The 21,247-nt window shown below is 44.0% G+C and overlaps 1 protein-coding gene across 1 annotated transcript in view; it reads right to left on the reverse strand.

Moving 5' to 3' along the window:
• The window catches only part of KLHDC8A (kelch domain containing 8A), a 92,443-nt gene that overhangs the window by 25,712 nt on the left and 45,484 nt on the right, over positions 1–21,247 (reverse strand). The window contains exons 3-4 of the mRNA XM_063955111.1: positions 20,539–20,703; positions 9,772–9,987 (exon numbers count right to left, since the gene is read on the reverse strand). Coding sequence (XP_063811181.1) covers positions 9,772–9,987; positions 20,539–20,703 — 381 coding nt within the window. The remainder of the gene's footprint in view (positions 1–9,771; positions 9,988–20,538; positions 20,704–21,247) is intronic.

The following is a 21,247-nucleotide window of genomic DNA, read 5'->3' on the forward strand; positions in this document are numbered from 1 at the left end:
TTTACACAGTACTAGCTAGCTTTCAGGAACTGACTAACCAACAAAGATTCAGCAGCATCTGCCTAACCTGAGAAGAGGGTTTATATAGCAGGTGCTGTCCACGCCCCACTCAGACCTCACAGACTGTGAGCACAAAAACCAGCACCGGATCCCCTGCCGTGCACAGAGTCTGTAACCATTGCACAGCAAAAGACCCGAACCGGAGTATCAGCTACGCTCAGGTTACTCCGCTAGCACTTGTCTCCCGGTTGCCATGACGACGTGGCAGCACAGAGCAGGAGACCCTAACAGTACCCCCCCCTCTGACGAGGGGTCAAAGAACCCCTACCACCGGGTTTATCGGGGAACTGTGAGAAGAAAGAGCGTAACAGTCTGGGGGCATGAAGATCACAACTGCGCACCCACGACCGCTCCTCCGGGCCATACCCCTTCCAGTGCACCAAAAATGACAGCCGACCCCGAACCATCTTGGAGTCAAGAATCCTTTCAACAACAAACTCCCTCTGGCCACGTATCAGAAGAGGGGAAGGTCTTCCACTGGAAGAAGGATTACTAATCGCCCGTTTTAAAAGGGAACAATGAAATGTTTTATTGATACCCAAAGAACGGGGTAGATCTAACTGAAATGCCACCGGATTGATAACCCTAGTGATCTTATAAGGACCGATGAACCGGGGGCCTAACTTATGAGATGGCTGTCTCAACTTCAAATTCTTGGTAGACAACCAGACGAAGTCTCCTAATTTGAAGCTGCAGGGTCTTTTCCGCTTATCAAAAACCCTTTTGGTCACTAATGACACAGACACAAGGGCTTTCTTCACTTTCCTCCAAATACCTCTAAGGACCGAAACCACAGAGGAACCACCAGGCGTGGAGTCCAGGGGGTCAAAAGAATTGGCCTTAGGATGATGCCCATACACACAAAGGAAGGGAGAGATCCCTGTAGCAGAGTGAGCCACGTTGTTATAGGCAAACTCCGCCATGGACAGATGAGCCACCCAGTCAGTCTGACACTTGGAGACATAACACCTGAGTAACTGCTCCAAGGACTGGTTCACCCTTTCAGTCTGCCCATTAGACTGCGGATGGTAGCCTGACGACAAGCTGACAGAAATCTGGAGATCGGAACAAAATGCCCTCCAGAATTTGGCCACAAACTGGGATCCGCGGTCAGAGACCACATCAAGTGGCAACCCGTGGAGGCGCACAACATGCAGCATAAATAATTCAGACAGGCGTCTGGCCGATGGCAGCCCAACCAATGAAACGAAGTGTGCCATCTTCGAAAACCTGTCAACGACAACCCAGATGGCTGTCATCCCCGAGAATTTGGGCAAATCCACCACAAAATCCATTGAAATGTGGGTCCATGGCTTAAATGGAATAGAGAGTGGATGTAATGGGCCAACAGGTACCCCTCTAGGAGTCTTATTTCGGGCACAGATGTCACATGCCCGAACCCACTGATCCACATCCCTAGCCACCGGGGGCCACCACACCGCCCTAGATAGCAACTCCCGAGTTCTGGCAATACCCGGGTGACCTGCGGACTTCTTGGCATGGAATTCCAGGAACACTCGCTGTCTTAACCTAAGAGGCACAAACAAAAGACCTACCGGAAGGTCTGGAGGAGCCTGCTCCTGTGCTCTAAGGACTAATGACAAGAGGTCCTGGGTAATGCCCACTTTAATACATGATGGGGACACAATGGGCAATGGCTCCTCGGTGGTCTCCTGGATTGGAGCAAAACTCTGCGAGAGCGCATCAGCCTTGATGTTTTTTGACCCAGGGCAATATGTTATCAAAAAATTAAAGCGAGCAAAAAACAAAGCCCATCGTGCCTGCCTGGCATTGAGGCGCTTCGCTGACTCTAAATATGCCAAATTCTTATGGTCGGTGAGAATTGAGACCAAAAACTTAGCCCCCTCAAGCCAGTGTCTCCACTCCTCGAGTGCATCCTTAATAGCCAACAATTCCCGGTTACCCACGTCATAATTCATCTCGGCAGGCGAAAATTTACGGGAAAAGTAAGCACAGGGATGAAGGCGATTATCAGACACCCCCATCTGAGAGAGCACTGCCCCAATACCCATCTCAGAGGCATCCACCTCCACCACAAAAGGACGCTCTGGATCTGGGTGTCGCAGCACCTTGGCCGAGACAAATGCCCTTTTGAGACGGGCAAAAGACGCTTTGGGCTCACAAGACCAGTGAGCAACATCCGCCCCTTTCTTAGTGAGTGCCACCAAGGGCGCCACTATAGACGAAAATCCAGCGATAAATCGTCTATAGAAATTCGCAAAGCCCAGAAAACGCTGAAGCGCCTTCAAACTAGTGGGCTGCACCCAATCCAGGACTGCCTGTACCTTGAAACCCTCCATTTGGAAACCTTCTGGGGAGATAATATATCCTAGAAATGTGATTTGCTGAACTTCAAATTCGCACTTCTCCAGCTTCGCCCCAAGCCGGTGGTCTCTGAGTTTCTGGAGGACTAAGCGTACATGCTTCCGATGTTCCTCCAGGGAATGGGAGAAGATTAGGATGTCATCTAAGTATACAACTAAGAATCTATCCAAATATTCCCTGAGCACATCGTTCATGAAGTCCTGGAAGACTGCCGGGGCATTACAGAGCCCAAAAGGCATCACCAAATATTCATAATGCCATGAGTGGGTATTAAAGGCAGCCTTCCATTCATCCCCCTCTCTTATTCAGATTAGATTGTACGCACCGCGTAGGTCAATCTTAGAAAAAATGGTGGCAGTACGAAGCTGGTCAAACAAGACCGAAATGAGAGGCAGTGGGTATGAGTTTTTAATCGTGGTACGGTTCAATTCCCTGAAGTCGATGCAGGGTCGCAACGAACCGTCCTTTTTACCCACGAAGAAGAACCCCGACCCAACTGGAGACTGTGAAGGTCTGATAAATCCCTTAGCCAAGTTCTCCTGAATGTACTCTGCCATAGCCTGAGTCTCAGGACGTGACAGGGAGTACAACCTGCTCTTGGGAAGCTTAGCATTCGGCAACAAATCAATGGCACAGTCATAGGGGCGATGGGGAGGTAGTACCTCTGCAACTCTTTTGGAGAACACGTCCGCAAAATCTGCATAACATCCTGGCAATCCTGGCAAACTTAGCTGCGAAAGCATGACTGGAAGGCTCAAGCAACTCCTGAAACAATCAGTACCCCAACTAAGAATCTCCCCAGAGACCCAGTCAAATTGAGGATTGTGGGCCCTTAACCAGGGTAACCCCAACACCAATGGGGCAAAAGTACAGACAGTCACATAAAAGGACAATTTTTCAGAGTGTGTGGCTCCAATAAACAAAGAAATCTGGCTAGTGCAAGAGGTAATTTTACCCAGGGATAATGGTTCCCCGTTTAACCCACAAATCTCAATTTCCGATGCCAAGGGTACTAAGGGAACAGAGTGTCTCAGGGCGAATTGGCGGTCCATAAAAACCCCGTCGGCCCCACTGTCCACAAAGGCCTCAGTCTTGACAGTTTGACCGAGGATCTTCAAGGTCACCGGAATGATAAAAGTCTTCTTGGGAAATTCCGACTTCTGACCTGACAGGATATTTCCCATCACCCTCAGGCCCTGAAGTTTTCCGGCTTTTCTGGGCATGATACTACCACATGACCTTTATTCCCACAGTACAAACATAACCCCTGCTGTCTTCTCACGCGAGGAGAGGCGGGTAGCCCCAATCTGCATAGGCTCCTCGGAAAATTCCTCAGAGTCTGAGGTTCCCTTGGGAAAGAAGGAAACCTCGGTCTCCCTTTCAAGCCTGCGCTCTCTCAGCCATCTATCCACCCGATTGGATAACTGCATGAGCTGATCCAAGCTATCAGGCAAGGGATATTGTACCAGTTGGTCTTTTAACTGGTTAGAAAGACCTCTTCGGTACTGGTGTCTCAGGGCTGGGTCATTCCACTGGGTATCATGGGCCAACCTCCGAAACTCCGTACAATAAACCTCAACTGGCCTTCGCCCTTGCTTAAGGATCGAAATCTGAGCCTCGGCTGAGGCCGTCTTGTCAGGGTCATCATACAACATGCCCAGTGCCGTAAAAAAAGCATCAACACTTTTAAGCAATGGACAGTCAGGCTGCAACCCATATGCCCAGACCTGTGGGTCTCCTTGTAGCAAGGAAATCACTATGCCCACCCGCTGAATCTCTGACCCAGAAGACTGAGGCCTAAGCTGGAAATATAGCTTGCAGCTCTCCTTGAAACAAAAGAACTGCGAGCGATCTCACGAAAAACGATCCGGGAGATTCACTTTCGGCTCCTTAACCCCTGAAGGTACTGCTGCTGCGGGAGCTCCGCCAGCGGCCTGCGAGGTGTGCATTTTAATGGACAAATCATTAAATTGTCGTGTCAGGACCTGCACCTGATCGACCACCTGTTGCAAAGTATTTTGAGGGGTATGCTCCATATTCCTACAAAATTTCAACAGGAGTATTAGGCTGCTGAATATGTTATGTACACCAGTGCCAGCAGGAATGTACTGGTGTCTGAACGGTGAGGGATGCAAAACAAATGAACTCACAGACAGACTGGGGAATATGACATTACATACACAGAAGGTGATAGGGTAACAAAATAAACACAAAGTGAACAGAGAAGCCCAAAGGCTAAGAAACCGGGTGTCTCCCTAGTATTAGGAATGCTCAGATGGAAAGAAGCGAGATGTAGTGATTTAATACGTAGAGAACCCGAAAGGCTGTTGCTAAGGGCAACAGCAAAACCCTAAAGGGTTACCAACGGGTGTGGCAGTAAACTCCTTGGTCAGAGATGGAATAATAGAAACAATGAGAGTCTCCACAATCCTAGTCCTCACTTGCAGTGCACTGGTTCAGCTTACTGCCACTAAACTGACACCTGAACACCTTGCACAGTGAGAAAGGATTTTGGCAGGCAAGTCTGAGAATACAGCCACAAACTTGCTAGGTTCACAGAGTAGCAAAAGAACCCCAGCAGGTTAAACGACTGACTCCAGTCTTACTGCTAGGTCTGGATTGGCAGAGTGTAATACCAAATCCCAAGGCCTATTTGCAGTAAGCAACAAACAAATACAAAGTTTACACAGTACTAGCTAGCTTTCAGGAACTGACTAACCAACAAAGATTCAGCAGCATCTGCCTAACCTGAGAAGAGGGTTTATATAGCAGGTGCTGTCCACGCCCCACTCAGACCTCACAGACTGTGAGCACAAAAACAAGCACCGGATCCCCTGCCGTGCACAGAGTCTGTAACCATTGCACAGCAAAAGACCCGAACCGGAGTATCGGCTACGCTCAGGTTACTCCGCTAGCACTTGTCTCCCGGTTGCCATGACGACGTGGCAGCACAGAGCAGGAGACCCTAACAATAATATGAATTTGTACTATTCTGTGGTCATGCCCCTAGATTTTCGGCGTGCAGGTTTTTTCATGTGTATTTTGTGTTTTAATATGTTCTGGTGGGGAGGTTCTGAGTGTGTGCGTTTTTTTTCATGTGAATCATATGTGTGTACTCTCGATATTTCACACACCGAGTAAATGACAGTTAAGTAAATATATGATGGTTTATTCCACCAATGGTCACCAAAATCTATATCCGCTTACCCCCAAAAATTAGGCATGGACCGGCCCTGACTGAAAGTCGGACAGCAGAGACGGATGAGCCTACCAAAATCATACTAGTGACTGAGCAAATCACTGTCTTTGCCCAGAAATTCCTTGGTGTTACCATTGGTGTTACCCTGGCTGCAGTGAAGAATCCAAAGAATCGGGAAATTTTCTAATGCAGGGCAGCTGGGGACAAGAGATTCAAATGGGACTCTCTCGCAGGGGACGGGAGGGTAGGCAACTATGCTGAGGATAAAGGGTGGTGTTCTAGTTCCCATAGTCACATGGTTTAAGCTGTCTGCTATAGGTTTAGCACCCATCTGGGATTCTTCAGGATAGTCCGGAAATCACAAGATTTGTCCAGATTGTAGAAGGTTATCATCCCAGACGGTGATGTTCGGAAATCACAGCCCCGCTGTAGCCCCTCCTCCATCTGCCAAATTTACTATCTCCTTCCATGTCACTGCTTACCTTTGCCAGCCCTACTGCCCTTCTCTGCATGCCCCACTACCCGACAATGGCCCCCTCCTACCGCCCCGCTGTCCACCTCTGCCTGCCTGCCTCACTGCGATCTCATGTAACCCACCATAAGTGCGCATACTTGAATTGACCCCTTAGAGTGGTAAGAAAATGGCCTGTAATCTAGCAAATAAATTGTTCAGAACCCTATTGTGGTTTGGACAGACCCCTAACTATGCCTTCTGCATTGGCATCTGAAAATAAAAAGGTGGTTACCCTGGTCAGCCGCTTGAATTGGCCATTGTGAGGAACTTTATTTTTATGGCCAAATACTTTTGTATTTTAAAAATACAATCAAAACACATGCCCAGTTTATTGACCAAGTATCTAAATAAGGTGACTGAGGATAAATATATTGGAGATCTAATAGGTGATACCATACTTTGATCAAAAATGATGTGAGAAATGCTAAAGCAATATGTTATGCAGTGACTTTTGAAGGGGAGTAAATGGATGCAATAAAGTAAAATTCTGAAAGAGAAGTAGATGGAGGTTAGTGGGTAATAGAATTTAAAATGCTTATAATTAGAGATGAGCGGGTTCGGTTCCTCGGGATCCGAACCGCCCCGAACTTCACCCATTTTACACGGTTCCGAGGCAGCCTCGGATCTTCCCGCCTTGCTCGGTTAACCAGAATGCGCCCGAACGTCATCATCCCGCTGTCGGATTCTCGCGAGATTCGTATTCTATATAAGGAGCCGCGCGTTGCCGTCATTTTTACTCGTGCTTTGGAGATTGAACGGAGTACGTGGCAGCGTTCTCTCCCTGAAAAGCTCCGTAATCTGTGCTCAGTGTGCTGAAAATATCTGTGCTCAGTGTGCTGCAAATAATCTGTGCTCAGTGAGCTGAAAATATCTACGTTCTCTGCCTGAAAACACTCCATATCTGTGTTCAGTGTGCTGCATTGTGGGGACTGGGGACCACCAGTATATAATATTTACTTTTCTATAGCTTCTATACTGCTTGTCAGGACACACATGTGTCACAGTTACACCGCTCTGTACTACTACTGATATACAGTAATATATATATACTTTTCTATAGCTTCTATACTGCTTGTCAGGACACATGTGTGACAGTTACACAGCTCTGTACTGATATACAGTAATATTACATATACTTTTCTATAGCTTCTATACTGCTTGTCAGGACACACATGGGTCACAGTTACACCGCTCTGTACTGATATACAGTAATATTATAAATACTTTTCTATAGCTTCTATACTGCTTGTCAGGACACGTGTCACAGTTACACAGCTCTGTACTGATATACAGTAATATTATATATACTTTTCTATAGCTTCTATACTGCTTGTCAGGACACACATGTGTAACAGTTACACCGCTCTGTACTACTACTGATATACAGTAATATTATATATACTTTTCTATAGCTTCTATACTGCTTGTCAGGACACACATGTGTAACAGTTACACCGCTCTGTACTACTACTGATATACAGTAATATTATATATACTTTTCTATAGCTTCTATACTGCTTGTCAGGACACACATGTGTCAGTTACACCGCTCTGTACTACTACTGATATACAGTAATATATATACTTTTCTATAGCTTCTATACTGCTTGTCAGGACAACTGGGTCACAGTTACACCGCTCTGTACTGATATACAGTAATATTATATATACTTTTCTATAGCTTCTATACTGCTTGTCAGGACACACATGTGTCACAGTTACACCGCTCTGTACTACTACTGATATACAGTAATATTATATATACTTTTCTATAGCTTCTATACTGTTTGTCAGGACACACATGTGTCAGTTACACCGCTCTGTACTGATATACAGTAATATATATACTTTTCTATAGCTTCTATACTGCTTGTCAGGACACACATGTCACAGTTACACCGCTCTGTACTACTACTGATATACAGTAATATATATATTTTTCTATAGCTTCTATACTGCTTGTCAGTACAACTGGGTCACAGTTACACCGCTCTGTACTGATATACAGTAATATTATATATACTTTTCTATAGCTTCTATACTGCTTGTCAAGACACATGGGTCACAGTTACACTGCTCTGTACTGATATACAGTAATATTATATATACTTTTCTATAGCTTCTATACTGCTTGTCAAGACACATGGGTCACAGTTACACTGCTCTGTACTGATATACAGTAATATTATATATGCTTTTCTATAGCTTCTATACTGCTTGTCAGGACACACATGGGTCACAGTTACACTGCTCTGTACTGATATACAGTAATTTTATAAATACTTTTCTATAGCTTCTATACTGCTTGTCAGGACACACATGGGTCACAGTTACACCGCTCTGTCTGTACTGATATATACAATAATATATAAACTTTTCTATAGCTTCTAGTATTACAGTGCAGCATTTTGGTGACTAACAGTATATAGTTGTACAGTAGGCCATTGCTATATCTTGCAGCTCTGTGTCACTGCAAGTATCCATCCATTCCATTTTCTTCCAGTGATTTGGACCAATAATACCATTGATTAGAACGAATAATTCCAGTGATTTTGTCATTTTCTTCTAGTGATTTGGACCAATAATACCATTGATTAGAACGAATAATTCCAACGATTTTGTCATTTTCTTCCAGTGATTTGGACCAATAATACCATTGATTAGAACGAATAATTCCAGTGATTTTGTAATTTTCTTCCAGTGATTTGGACCAATAATACCATTGATTAGAACGAATAATTCCAGTGATTTTGTCATTTTCTTCCAGTGATTTGGACCAATAATACCATTGATTAGAACGAATAATTCCAACGATTTTGTAATTTTCTTCCAGTGATTTGGACCAATAATACCATTGATTAGAACAAATAATTCCAGTGATTTTGTAATTTTCTTCCAGTGATTTGGACCAATAATACCATTGATTAGAACGAATAATTCCAGTGATTTTGTCATTTTCTTCCAGTGATTTGGACCAATAATACCATTGATTAGAACGAATAATTCCAGTGACTTTGTCATTTTCTTCAAGTGATTTGGACCAATAATACCATTGATTAGAACGAATAATTCCTGTGATATTGAGGTGTTTGTGTCGCTAAGCTTAGCCGTCCAGCGACCACAGTGCACCTCTTTTTCTCTTTTCTTAGCATCATGTGCTGTTTGGGGCCAATTTTTTTAAGTGCCATCCTGTCTAACACTGCAGTGCCACTCCTAGATGGGCCAGGTGTTTGTGCTGCCCTCTTGGGTCGCTTTGCTTAGTCATCCAGTGACCTCTGTGCAAATTTTAGGACTAAAAATAGTATTGTGAGGTGTTCAGAATAGACTGGAATTTAGTGGTTATTGAGGTTAATAATACTATAGGATCAAAATTACCCCCAAATTCTATGAGTTAAGCTGTTTTTGATGGTTTTTTGAAAAAAAACATCCGAACCCAAAACACACCCAAATCCGACAAAAAATTTTCAGGGAGGTTTTGCCAAAACGCGTCCGAATCCAAAACACGGCCGCGGAACCGAATCCAAAACCAAAACACAAAACCCGAAAAATGTCCGGTGCACATCTCTACTTATAATAAACATACAGGTACAGTAAATCTCCTAAAATTGAAAACGTATAATAAAGGCCTACAGCGATATAGGTTTATACATACCTTGCTCCACGTCAAATATGTCCACAGTCTTTGTAAATTTCGGCCTACGGTATGTGCCCCCTTGCCGTAGCCCTCCTAAACTGAAAAGTGATCCTTCGCTGAGCACATATCTCGAGTATGCCCTCTTGTTGGGAATACTGGGGAACTTTGTCCAGGAACGGGTCTCTATGTCAAAAACTTCAAAAGCATTCACTGCATACTTAGACTGCCTCCCCCCTGTGGGTATAGAAATATGTGTCAATAAAGATATTGCAACAGCGAAATATATCTATGTAATATGCTGATTCATAGGCAAGCTAGGACCTATTTATCAATTTTCACAGTGAGTGTTATCAAATATTTTACCCCAAAAATACCAAATTCAAACATTTATTTTATATCAAACATTTTTGTAAATTCTTTTTAGTGATATGTCGTGTTAAAGATCCTAATCATTTTTGTATCATTTTCCCAAGCAGCGGTAATAAGCACTAAAGACAAGATCAGCAATATAAAATAAATGAGATAATGAAAAAAATAGGTAGTGTGGCTCAAATCACATTACACAACTACAGTGTTAGGCAGTCCGGTGCGAACAGAGGTGCAGTACAATACATAAGAAAAAAAAATTCCCATAACCGCTATCATTTTAGTATATTTCTGCTGCTAAAAGATCGTAGTATTTTGCGTAATATTTGAAAATCAAAATATTTATGTAGTAAACGTTGACTGGTTCTATGTTGAATACAATGGAAATAGTTACCCAAGTGAGATCAAGGACATCAGAGTTGTGAATACTTAGTAAGCACGATGGCGCAAGCTGGAAGCAACTGGAAATGGCCATCAGCACCAGATGAAATATGTTATACACTTCACAATTAATCAGAAGGATAAACAGGCCTACTGTACATTAATTACTTCACGTGGATTCTACAGGTTTGAGCAATTTGTATCAGAACCCTTTGAGTGTGGACAGAAATGTAACGCGAGTCCCATTCGTATGTAACAGGAGTCACATGTCAAAATTGATTTTAAGCAGAGTTAGGTTAACATTCAGTTTTTTTGTTTGTGTGTCAATCATATTGTAAAAATAATTAGGAGAGCAAATTTACATAAATATATAAGTTCCTTCAGTTCCTATGTCCATTCTGTAACATGAGCCATGCATATAAACAATAAAATGTAACTACAAAGAGTGTACATTTTTTTCTGCTCCTTGTTTGTGTGTGGCGCTTTTAAACTTCTAACAATTAGCAAGAAATGTACCGTGAGGCACATGGAATAACCCAGCTAGTGATGAATGGGGGGCTGATGGGGGGGGGGGGGGTTCAGGGCATATCAAACGTAAGAGAGCAGGACAAAGCAATGGTTTGCGGCTTAGACTGATATAGAGGGCCATACTATTTGGCTGTGATACACTCAGATTGATATGTCAATCGCTGTGATGTTCTGTATATGTTATGGTGGTCACTAATACTTGCAGTCACTGCGATTCTCTGTGAATGGTGGTCATTTTTAAGGTTTGTAAATTGTGTGGTGGTTACTTATGCTCTCAGTATTATCACTGTGATGCTCTCTGTATTATATGGCTGTCACTAATGTTCTCAGTATTATATGCTGCACTCTATCTTTATCATTCTGTATAATATGCTGTACTCTGTAGCAGTCACTAAAATTACAAGATCCCTTGTCTTTTTTTACTTGAACCAAAGAGGTGGCAAATTTGCCACTCAAGCCTTAATCACAATGTATTATCCCCACTAGCCTAGGATTGCATTGTGAAAGTATTTGCATTGAGAGAGTTGAACATAGGCTGCATGTTGTGCAGGCCCCACACAGTCTATATGTGTTTTGATGTTTTGTTTCTAGAAATAAGCATCTCCGTTGTAATAAATGGATAGTTTCAGGGTGTATAGTGTATGCTGTATTAGGTAAAATATATAATTAGTGTTAAAATGCAATAGAATAAATTTGTATCTTGGCATCCGCCCTCCAGGGACTAAGAAAATGGGTGGACACTGAAGACTCCTTATTTCAGGGGGGCACAGTTAGCCATGGTTTAGACCATTTTATCCACATCAAGGTAAATTTGGCCCATCTTTAGTTTCAATTTTCCTCCTTGTGTCACTATCAGTATATTCAAAATATTAGTTTTATCCAAACTCAAACCAGAGCGTCCTCTCTACAATTACCTACCTCGTTTGAACGCTTATGTCTGTTTTCAGTTGGTCATAAGGGAAATATCTCTGTGCTCTATAGCTCTGTATTAGCCCCAGATGCCAACCCCTACCCCGGTGAACCCCACGATTGGGCATAGGAGGCTGATCTCTCCCTGCTCTTAGATGATGAGCAATGGGAGGAGATTAAATTACTTACGGCCAAAGCCTCCATTAGTATAGGGATCAGAGAGACTTGTTACACAGTTTATACCCGGTGGTACTTGATCCCCACCCGACTCCATGCTATATTTCTAGTGACAACTAGTACTTGCTGTAGAAATGGTAGAGAAGCTACTTTCTTCCACACGTGGTGGACTTTTCCAATTATTTGACCATTTTCGGAACAAATTCAAAACCTGATTACTTAGCCACGTTCTACGGCTTGGTATAACTTTGGAACCTGTTACATGCCCCTATAGCTGAACTTTCCAAATACCTAGCCAAGTTGCTCCTCCATATCTGCAATGCGGCTAAAGCCTTAATTGCTAACACTGGAAAGACCAACTCAGAGCCGGCCTTAGGCATAGGCAACTGCCTAGAGCATTTGGTATGCTTAGGGGCACCAGCAGCTTCTGCTGATTAAAATGATATGCGGCATGCCTATATTCTGTGTGTGACTGCGGTTGTATCTGCATACGAAATGCTACGTTGCAGTGTATTCCTGGAAACCACTGTAATGTAGCATTTCGTATACAGCCGCAGTCGCACATAGTATATAGCCATACTGCATATCATTTTAATCAGCAGAAGCTGCATGTGCATCCTAGCCACATAGTAATGCAAATAAGATGCATTTTCATAAACAAAAGGTGCCCGACATTAGCAGAGCTGCCAGCTGACTCATGCCAGGCATCTCCTGCAGAACTAGCAGTGGTGCTAGGGGGCACCTGCCAAAATCTTGCCTAGGGCATCATATTGGTTAGGGCCGGCTCTGGACCAACTCACCCTCCCCAATCCTTGGCCAAGGTCAATTGCATCTATGAAGTATATGACGTATATGACAATTGTGCAAAATAAGTTGGTTGCTAAATTTCAGGCAATATGGTCCCCTTGTACCTATCACACTCTCTTGCTACCCCTGGTCTCTACTGATCTCTTACATTTACATCTTTATTATCTTCTTCCTCCTCTTGACACTTCTTCTACTTTTCCCTTTTTCTCCTTTGTTTTTCACTTTTATTAATTAGATGAATGAGGTAGTCTGATATACATCTGTTTTACCTTCATCTGTATCCTCTATTCACACACATTTATTTTTGAGGCATTTCCACACCTGCCAGAAGACCCTATTTGTGCTACTGATGTTTTGTCTGGTTGGCAGCTTTTTGTACACTATGGTTTTTTCACTGATGCATGTAACTCATATTGCACTTTGTCTATGTATGTTTATGGATCTTCTTCGGTACAAATTCTTGTTTTAAAAAAAATGCAATAGAATTTGTATTTTGTATTTTGATCACAGTGTAATCACCTGTTCCACAGAAAGGTACTACTGGAAGCGGTTTTCAAATCTGTCTGGGAATGTAAGAGCTACAGTACAAGCAGTGGTGACCAGCTAACTGGAACTACATCATTAGTCTGGAACATGCTGTATTCTGCCTGTCCAACCAATACATTTATGACGTGCACTCTATACAGTTTTGTATTAAAAGACTCTTTAAATTGTATAATGTAACAAATCACAGTCTAAATGACTTAATTATTGTGCTCAGATCTTAAAGCGAAATAGCTGATTTTGGCACCCAGCCAGCTCAGAGTGTGCTGCCACAATAGCTGTCACTTCTACTGTTGGTAATGAGTTACCCTCTAAGTCACTGTTCTTGGAAGTGTTAATTATCATCATCTACAGTCTTGGCCCTATTGAATAGTTACACAGAGGTCCAAACTGCTGCTTCTGTTTGATCATGTGCCCTCTGCCCAGTATGAAACTTTCATGAAGTACCCTGCAAGAAGGCCAACACAGGTTATATTAATAATAAGAACAGGCAATGTTGGCTGTAAATGTCCTTGTGGAGTGTGCAGAAGGCTGGAGGTGAAATGTAGAATATGCACAATATCTACAATGTACTGTATGTTAGGTATGTTAAGACTTACCAAATCAGTGCACCTGAGCCAGCTGTGGATTAGTGACAAGTGATATCACAGGCAAAGTCCCACAGAGGAATGTGAAACTGCAGGTTTTAGCAGGATTATGTAGAGCCACAGAACTTAAGTGATCAACTAAAATTCTACTTGAGTTTTAAATAATACACACAATAGCTGGCAGCTAAGCACATCATAGCTTTCCGCTTTAGGCAAATACATATTTCTCTCAGAAATTCTACATTGAATGTACTAGACAACAAGACGATTGCCTAACGCAATATGTCTGACATTACGCAGCACAGCATTACAGCACAACATCGAACCATGGCCCTCATTCCGAGTTGATCGGTCGCAAGGCGAATTTAGCAGAGTTACACACGCTAAGCCTACGCCTACTGGGAGTGTATCTTAGCATCCTAAAATTGCGACCGATGTATTCGCATTATTGCGATCAAAAACTACTTAGCAGTTTTAGAGTAGCTCCACACTTACTCTGCCTGTGCGATCAGTTCAGTGCTTGTCGTTCCTGGATTGACGTCAGAAACACACCCAGCGTTCGCTCAGACACTCCCCCGTTTCTCCGGCCACTCCTGCGTTTTTTACGGAAACGGTAGCGTTTTTCATCCACACGCCCCTAAAACGCTGTGTTTCCGCCCAGTAACACCCATTTCCTGTCAATCACACTACGATCGCCGGAGCGAAGAAAATGCCGTGAGTAAAAATCCTATCTTCATAGCAAAGTTACTTGGCGCAGTCGCAGTGCGACTATTGCGCATGCGCACTAAGCGAAATTTCACTGCGATGCGATGAAAAATAACGAGCGATCAACTCGGAATGAGGGCCCATAGCTTAAATGATACAATCAGGACAGCTTTGATGCAGGGGTCAGGAGTTGGGAGACCCCCTCTTACTCGCTGCTTTGCTTATCAGAGCAGAGTGAATAGATACTGCATGCATGCGTCTATTCTGTTATGCTGGGTACACACTGAATGATACAACATCTAATTGAACGGACGATAAATTATGTTACGAGCAAGCGGGTGTGTACCACTGGCGTGCAGTGAGGTCAGTGGCTGGTGAGGAACTACAGCCATAATGTCCACCGAATCCTGCCGATGACCCCTACCGCCGCCAAGCCAATGCCCGCTACTGCCTCTGAGCCGATGCCCGCTACCACCGCCAATGGCTTACAAACTTGCCCACCATCAACTGACCCAGCCCTCCGCCACTAATTTGCATCTCAGTCCGATGCCTCCAATGCCCGCTGCCTGCCTGCTCATCATACTTGTGATATATTGTACATTTTTATAGAAAAACATTTTTTAATTAGTGTTTGGGACTGGGAAGGGAGTGGGAGGAGGACATGAATGCAATTTTGTTGTCCAGGGCTTCCATTAACTTAATGGAGAAGGGTCTGAATGGGTTAAAAAAATAAAAATGCGTGAGGTTCCCCCTCCTAAGTATAACCAGCCTCGGGCTCTTTGAGCCGGTCCTGGTTGTTTAAATACTGGGGAAAAAATTGGACAGGGGTTCCCCGTATTTAGACAACCAGCACCGGGCTCTTAGTCCAGTCCTGGTTCCAAAAATATGGGGGACAAAAGACGTAGGGGTCCCCTGTATTTTTAAAACCAGCACCGGGCTCAACTAGCCAGGGACATAATGCCACAGCCGGGGGACACATTTATGTAGGTCCCTGCGGCCGTGGCATTACCCCCCCAACTAGTCACCTCTGTCCGGGGTTTCCTGGATGAGTGGGGACCCCTTAAATCAAGGGGTCCCCCCCTCCAGGCACCCAAGGGCCAGGGGTGAAGCCCGAGACTGTCCCCAGCACCCCTGGGCGGTGGGTGCCGGGCTGATAGCCAAGTGTGCAAAAAAAGAATATTGTTTTTTGTTGTGGAACTACGAGGCCCAGCAAGCCTCCCTCGCTTGCTGGTACTTGGAGAACCTCAAGAACCAGCATGCGGGGAAATAAAGGGCCAGCTGGTACCTGTAGTTCTACAACAAAAAAATACCCAAATAAAAACACAACTCACACACCGTGAGCGTAAAAATGTATTAAAACACACTCACACATACTTACCTACATCCCACGCCGAGAATCACGTCCACTTGTCCAGTAGAATCCAATAGGGGTACCTGTAAAAATGAGAGACAGATTACTTACCTACATCCCACGCCGATCACGTCCACTTGTCCAGTAGAATCCAATAGGGTAGGGGTACCTGTAAAAATGAACTTTATACTTACAAATCCACAGGAGGGGGGGGGGGGTAGAGAGAGAAAGAACAAAAACAAAAAAAACACTAACCTGCTGCTGCCTGTGAGCGGGAGGACGAAAGCCGGAGCAGGAGGACACCGCTGCTGCCTGTGACGTGTGAGGGAGGACGGAGCCGGCGGGGGAGGACGGAGGGAGAGCCGCACGCTCCGCAGTCCCACCGCTGGTGGCTGTGAGGTGAGCGGAAGCACGGAGCCGGCGGAGGACGGGGGGAGAGCCGCACACACTGCAGACTCACCGCTGCGCCCTGCTACCTCCAACACCACTTACCGCCGGGACCCGCCGCCTCCAGCGCCGCGTGTGGGTGATTGGACAGAGGATCTAGCACTGGACCCGCTGTCCAATCACAGGTGCCTCGCTGACATGGGGGTGGTGTCCCTGTCAGCGAGCACTTGTTTAAGTGCCGCTTTACTCATCTTTTTGAATGGGCTTTTACAGCCCAGTGCTTGGCCCCGCACCCCGCTCTGTCCCTGTTTCCATTATCCACGGGAGGCACTGCTATCAGTGCCTCCCAAAGTCATTTACACCAGTAAAATTATTAGAATTCAATAAAGAAGATACTTATGACACAGAATATGTGTCATAAGTATCTTCTTTTTATTATTTTAATAATCACAGGGGAGGCACTGCCTCCCCTGACTGCACGTCCCTGGTGTGTACACAGGAGGTTCACTGAGAGACTGAGAGGCCCAGGTGTAGATTCACTCCTTTACAATCTACCCCTCAGTTAGATGCCGCTATTGAAGCGTTTCGGGTACAGGTACGGGTGGGGTGAGGGACGGAGGAGTTTCCGGACCTATGACCTGGGGGGTAGGCGGATGGGTTCCGGAGCTGTGACCTGTGGAGGGAGGTGGGTGGCTGTTGGATCTGTGACCTGTGGAGGGGGCAGGCGGGTGTTGGAGCTGTGACTTGGGGATGATGAATACCTCCCAACATGACCCTCTCCAGGAGGGACAGAATGCTCTGCTCCTGGATTTCCCTCATAATTTATAATTGCCATCACCTGTGCTTAAACACCTTTCTTGTCCATTAGCCTGTTCAACACAGGTGCCGGCAATCATAAATGAAGAGAAAAGTCCAGAAGCAGAGCATTGTGTCCCTCCTGGAGGGGGTCATGTTGGGAGGTATGTCATGTGACCAGGAGTCCGACCAGCAATAACAGTGGTAGTTGTTCAGAAATATCTGCAGATCGGTTGATCTGCAGAGATACTGTATATCTTTCAGGTTTGTGCCCAGCATTAGAGAGAGAGGGGCATGGCCAGCAGCTGTGTATGTCCCCAAGAGTTGAAAATGGGGGTCGTGACTTGTGATAGCATCAATTCCTATAAAGTCACGCCAAGCTTTCGGGACGCATGTGCTTTCTGTGCAGCAGGGTCCCTATTTCAAGTTTGAAGATGTTGGGAGGTATGCCAAATGGTATTGGGACAAACTTTAATAATTTATTGTGGTCCCTTATGAAGGACACCACTTTCAGTTTTGTAATGTATTACTATTATTATTTAGTAATTACAAAGCTGTACATTTACTAAATATTTGATACAAATGTAGCCTTTCCATTGGCTAGAAACCATTGACATTACTGAGGAATTGGTCATTAGTAAAATGAGAGTCTGAACATTCCAAATACTGACTGAATCTAAACACTTAATGACCTTCCCTGTTTGCAAGTATGCTATACTGTAGATCTTGCAAGCAGAGACTTCTTACTTCTCTCTCTCTCTGTATTATAGTATTTGTTTACATTTGTAGAAAAATATAGCTTATGGAGCTTGTATATTAATATATGGTAAACCTAATGATATTAAGTTATTATTATTAATTATTATTATTATAATAATTATTATTATTACTAAAACAATATTGTACGATGTACCAGGAAGAGAATTGGTGCCCCCCTTCAATATTATAAACAGGAAAAGTGTGTGCCAAAGGTGCACATCCAGAAAAGGGCGTGGCATCATGGGTGTGTGGCCACACAATACTACCCCCAAATTCTTGTTATACAACGCAGTAGTAGTGGTGCCCCTTACATGTTACTCCACACTGCAATAGTAGTTCCCCTTCACATTACACCACATGTTACGCCAAAAAATAGTAGTAGTGCCACTTACACGGTATGCCACACAGTAGTAGTAGTAGTGCCCATTACACGTTACATCACACAGTAGTAGTACTGCCCATTACACATTACCCCACACAGTAGTAGTAGTAGTAGTAGTAGTAGTAGTAGTGCTTCTTACACATTACACCACACAGTATAGTAGTAGTAGTGCCCCTTACATGTTACGCCACACAGTAGTAGTAGTGCCCCTTACACGTTACACCACACAGTAGTAGTAGTGCCCCCATCATGTTATGCCACACAGTAGTAGTAGTGCCCCTATCATGTTATGCCACACAGTAGTAGTAGTGCCCCTCCCTCCCTATATGCAGCACTCACCCGGTTAGCGTGTCTACAGATGGGAGCCAGGGAAGGCCACAGCGGAGGCCAGTGAGTTAGGCTGCTGAGGCAGGACTTCACTGGGGGAGTGGGCGAGGCAACATAGGACAGCTGCAGCACTACCAGCTCTAATGTATATTAGTAACGGTGCACCCAGCAGAGAAGGCGGCAGGCGCACCACCACTATTATAAATTGCAGCGGCTAGTGGATGGCAGACAGTCAGTGGCTGCATCACATACACAGATTGGCAATTGTAAAAAATAATATTTTAGGCAATTCATTTTTTTTTTCTTATTATATTTTGCTGCATCTAACTCTGTTATATATTGTAGGAAATCGTCCCTCCTATAAAATAGATACTGACACTTACTGTTTTCTCACTTCTCTAGTAGTTGGAGGATTTGAAAGCTTTAGGGCAGCCAAATGAAAGCACATAAAACAAGAGGGAGTAAGGCCAGCATAATCAGAACAACAGAGTAAGGCTTATTTACACACACAAACCGTTAGTGTAAATGTTCTTTTGTGGTGCCACATATCTACTTTTGTGCAAATGCTGCTATTTGTATGTACACCGATCAGATGTCAAGGTCATACACTGTAAAATATCTAACACTGTATGGCCACACAATATCTAGGTTCCATACCTGGGGAGGAGACATTTCCCCGTTCCTCGCCTGTGAACAGTGGAAATGTCAGGCGGTTGGCCAAAGCACAGAAAAAATAGAGAAAGCGCTGTCCGAAATATAGGCTTTTATTAAAATATAGTAAAACCACCATACAGATATCATAAAATTAATATAACACCTATTCATACAGTTTGCTTATATACCTTACTGCAAATCTCCTGCTAAAATTAAATACTGCTCTGCACAACTGACACATCCCTGACACCTCAATTGCTTCTTAATAAAACAATGTATCATATGCATACAATTTCCTCCACAACACACATTTGTATATAATCAATAGCACACTGATATAAGCAGTAAACTAGGGGTTCTCTAATAGCTCCATAGCCCAATCATAGCTGAAGGGTTAAATTAGCACAGATAATCGAAAACTGCTCAGATCCTCTCACTCAGGCAGCGTTTTGATGTAATAGATAGACAATGTCTCTGTTATTATATGCGCTGGAATTAGAGAGATTAAATCAATTGACTGACAGTCTTAAAAGTCTCCTTATAGTCACCGCTAATATCAGTTGTATGAACTAAGGGGCGTCCCCGTTATATTAGAATTGATGCAAATGGATAGTAGTCATTGAAAGTGTACTGGGATTCACAATTACTATGTGTCCACTGCGGCCATATCAGTGCACACACTGCCAGATGCGGGCGACCAATGATCGGATCAGTCAGGCATGTTGGAAGGTTTTGCCCTGCCCGACAGTCCAATCCCTGCAGATCAGTCGTGGCCATACACTGTGGAATTATCGCCCTGATCAGTCGATAATCAGTGGACTGGGCCAATAATTGCATTATGTATGCATGGCTTCAGGTTGCCCTCTCTCTTCAAACATCTATTTTCCAATATGGAGAGAGTAATACTGACAACACACAGTATAATCTTGCTGCTTGGTTTGAATGCCCAGAATCAAGTTCAGTTTTCAACATATCCATACATAGGTGTCAAAATTAGACATTACCAGGAAAGTCCAGCAAAAGAGCATTTTCTCCCTCATGGAGAGGGTCAGGTAGGCAAGTATGTACTATACATGTCAGAATCTGTGTACCAAAGAAATAATGTGTAGGATGGTTGTAGTGCTTACCCAATACATAAATATTTGTGCCTCGGAGAAAGGAGGTAGCACCGTAACGGGGTGTTGGCATCGGGGCAAAATGGACCCAAATATCTTTTAGCATGTCAAATTGTTGAAGGAAACAATGCGGTCGTAAATCTGAACCCATTCCTCCAGCAGCATACACCCTGCAATCTGCAAATAGGGAAAGAAAATCTTTTTAGGCTGTTTCCCATAAGACAAGTGAGCAGTGGATCTATGGGCCTAATTCAGATCTGATCGCAGCAGTACATATGTTCTCTAATGGGCAAAACCATGTGCACTGCAGGTGGGGCAGACAAAACATGTGCAGAGAGCGTTAAATTTGGGTGGGTTATATTGTTTCTGTGCAGGGTAAATACTGTCTTCTTTATTTTTACACTGCAATTAAGATTTCAGTTTGAACACACCCCACCCAAATCTAACTCCCTCTGCACATGTTATATCTGCTCCTCTGCAGTGCACATGGTTTTGCCCATTAGAGAACAAATTTGCTGCTGCGATCAAATCTGATATTAGGCCATATGTTGTGGACTTATAGGACTATTTAAGATATAGGGAGTCATTCCGAGTTGATTGCTCGCTAGCTATTTTTTGCAGCGCAGCGATCAGATAGTCGCCGCCTATGGGGGAGTGTATTTTCGCTTAGCAAGTGTGCGAATGCTTTTGCAGCTGAGCAGTACAACAATTTTTTTTGCAG

The sequence above is a fragment of the Pseudophryne corroboree genome, chromosome 2 (assembly GCF_028390025.1).
Source record: "Pseudophryne corroboree isolate aPseCor3 chromosome 2, aPseCor3.hap2, whole genome shotgun sequence".
NCBI lineage: Eukaryota > Metazoa > Chordata > Amphibia > Anura > Myobatrachidae > Pseudophryne > Pseudophryne corroboree.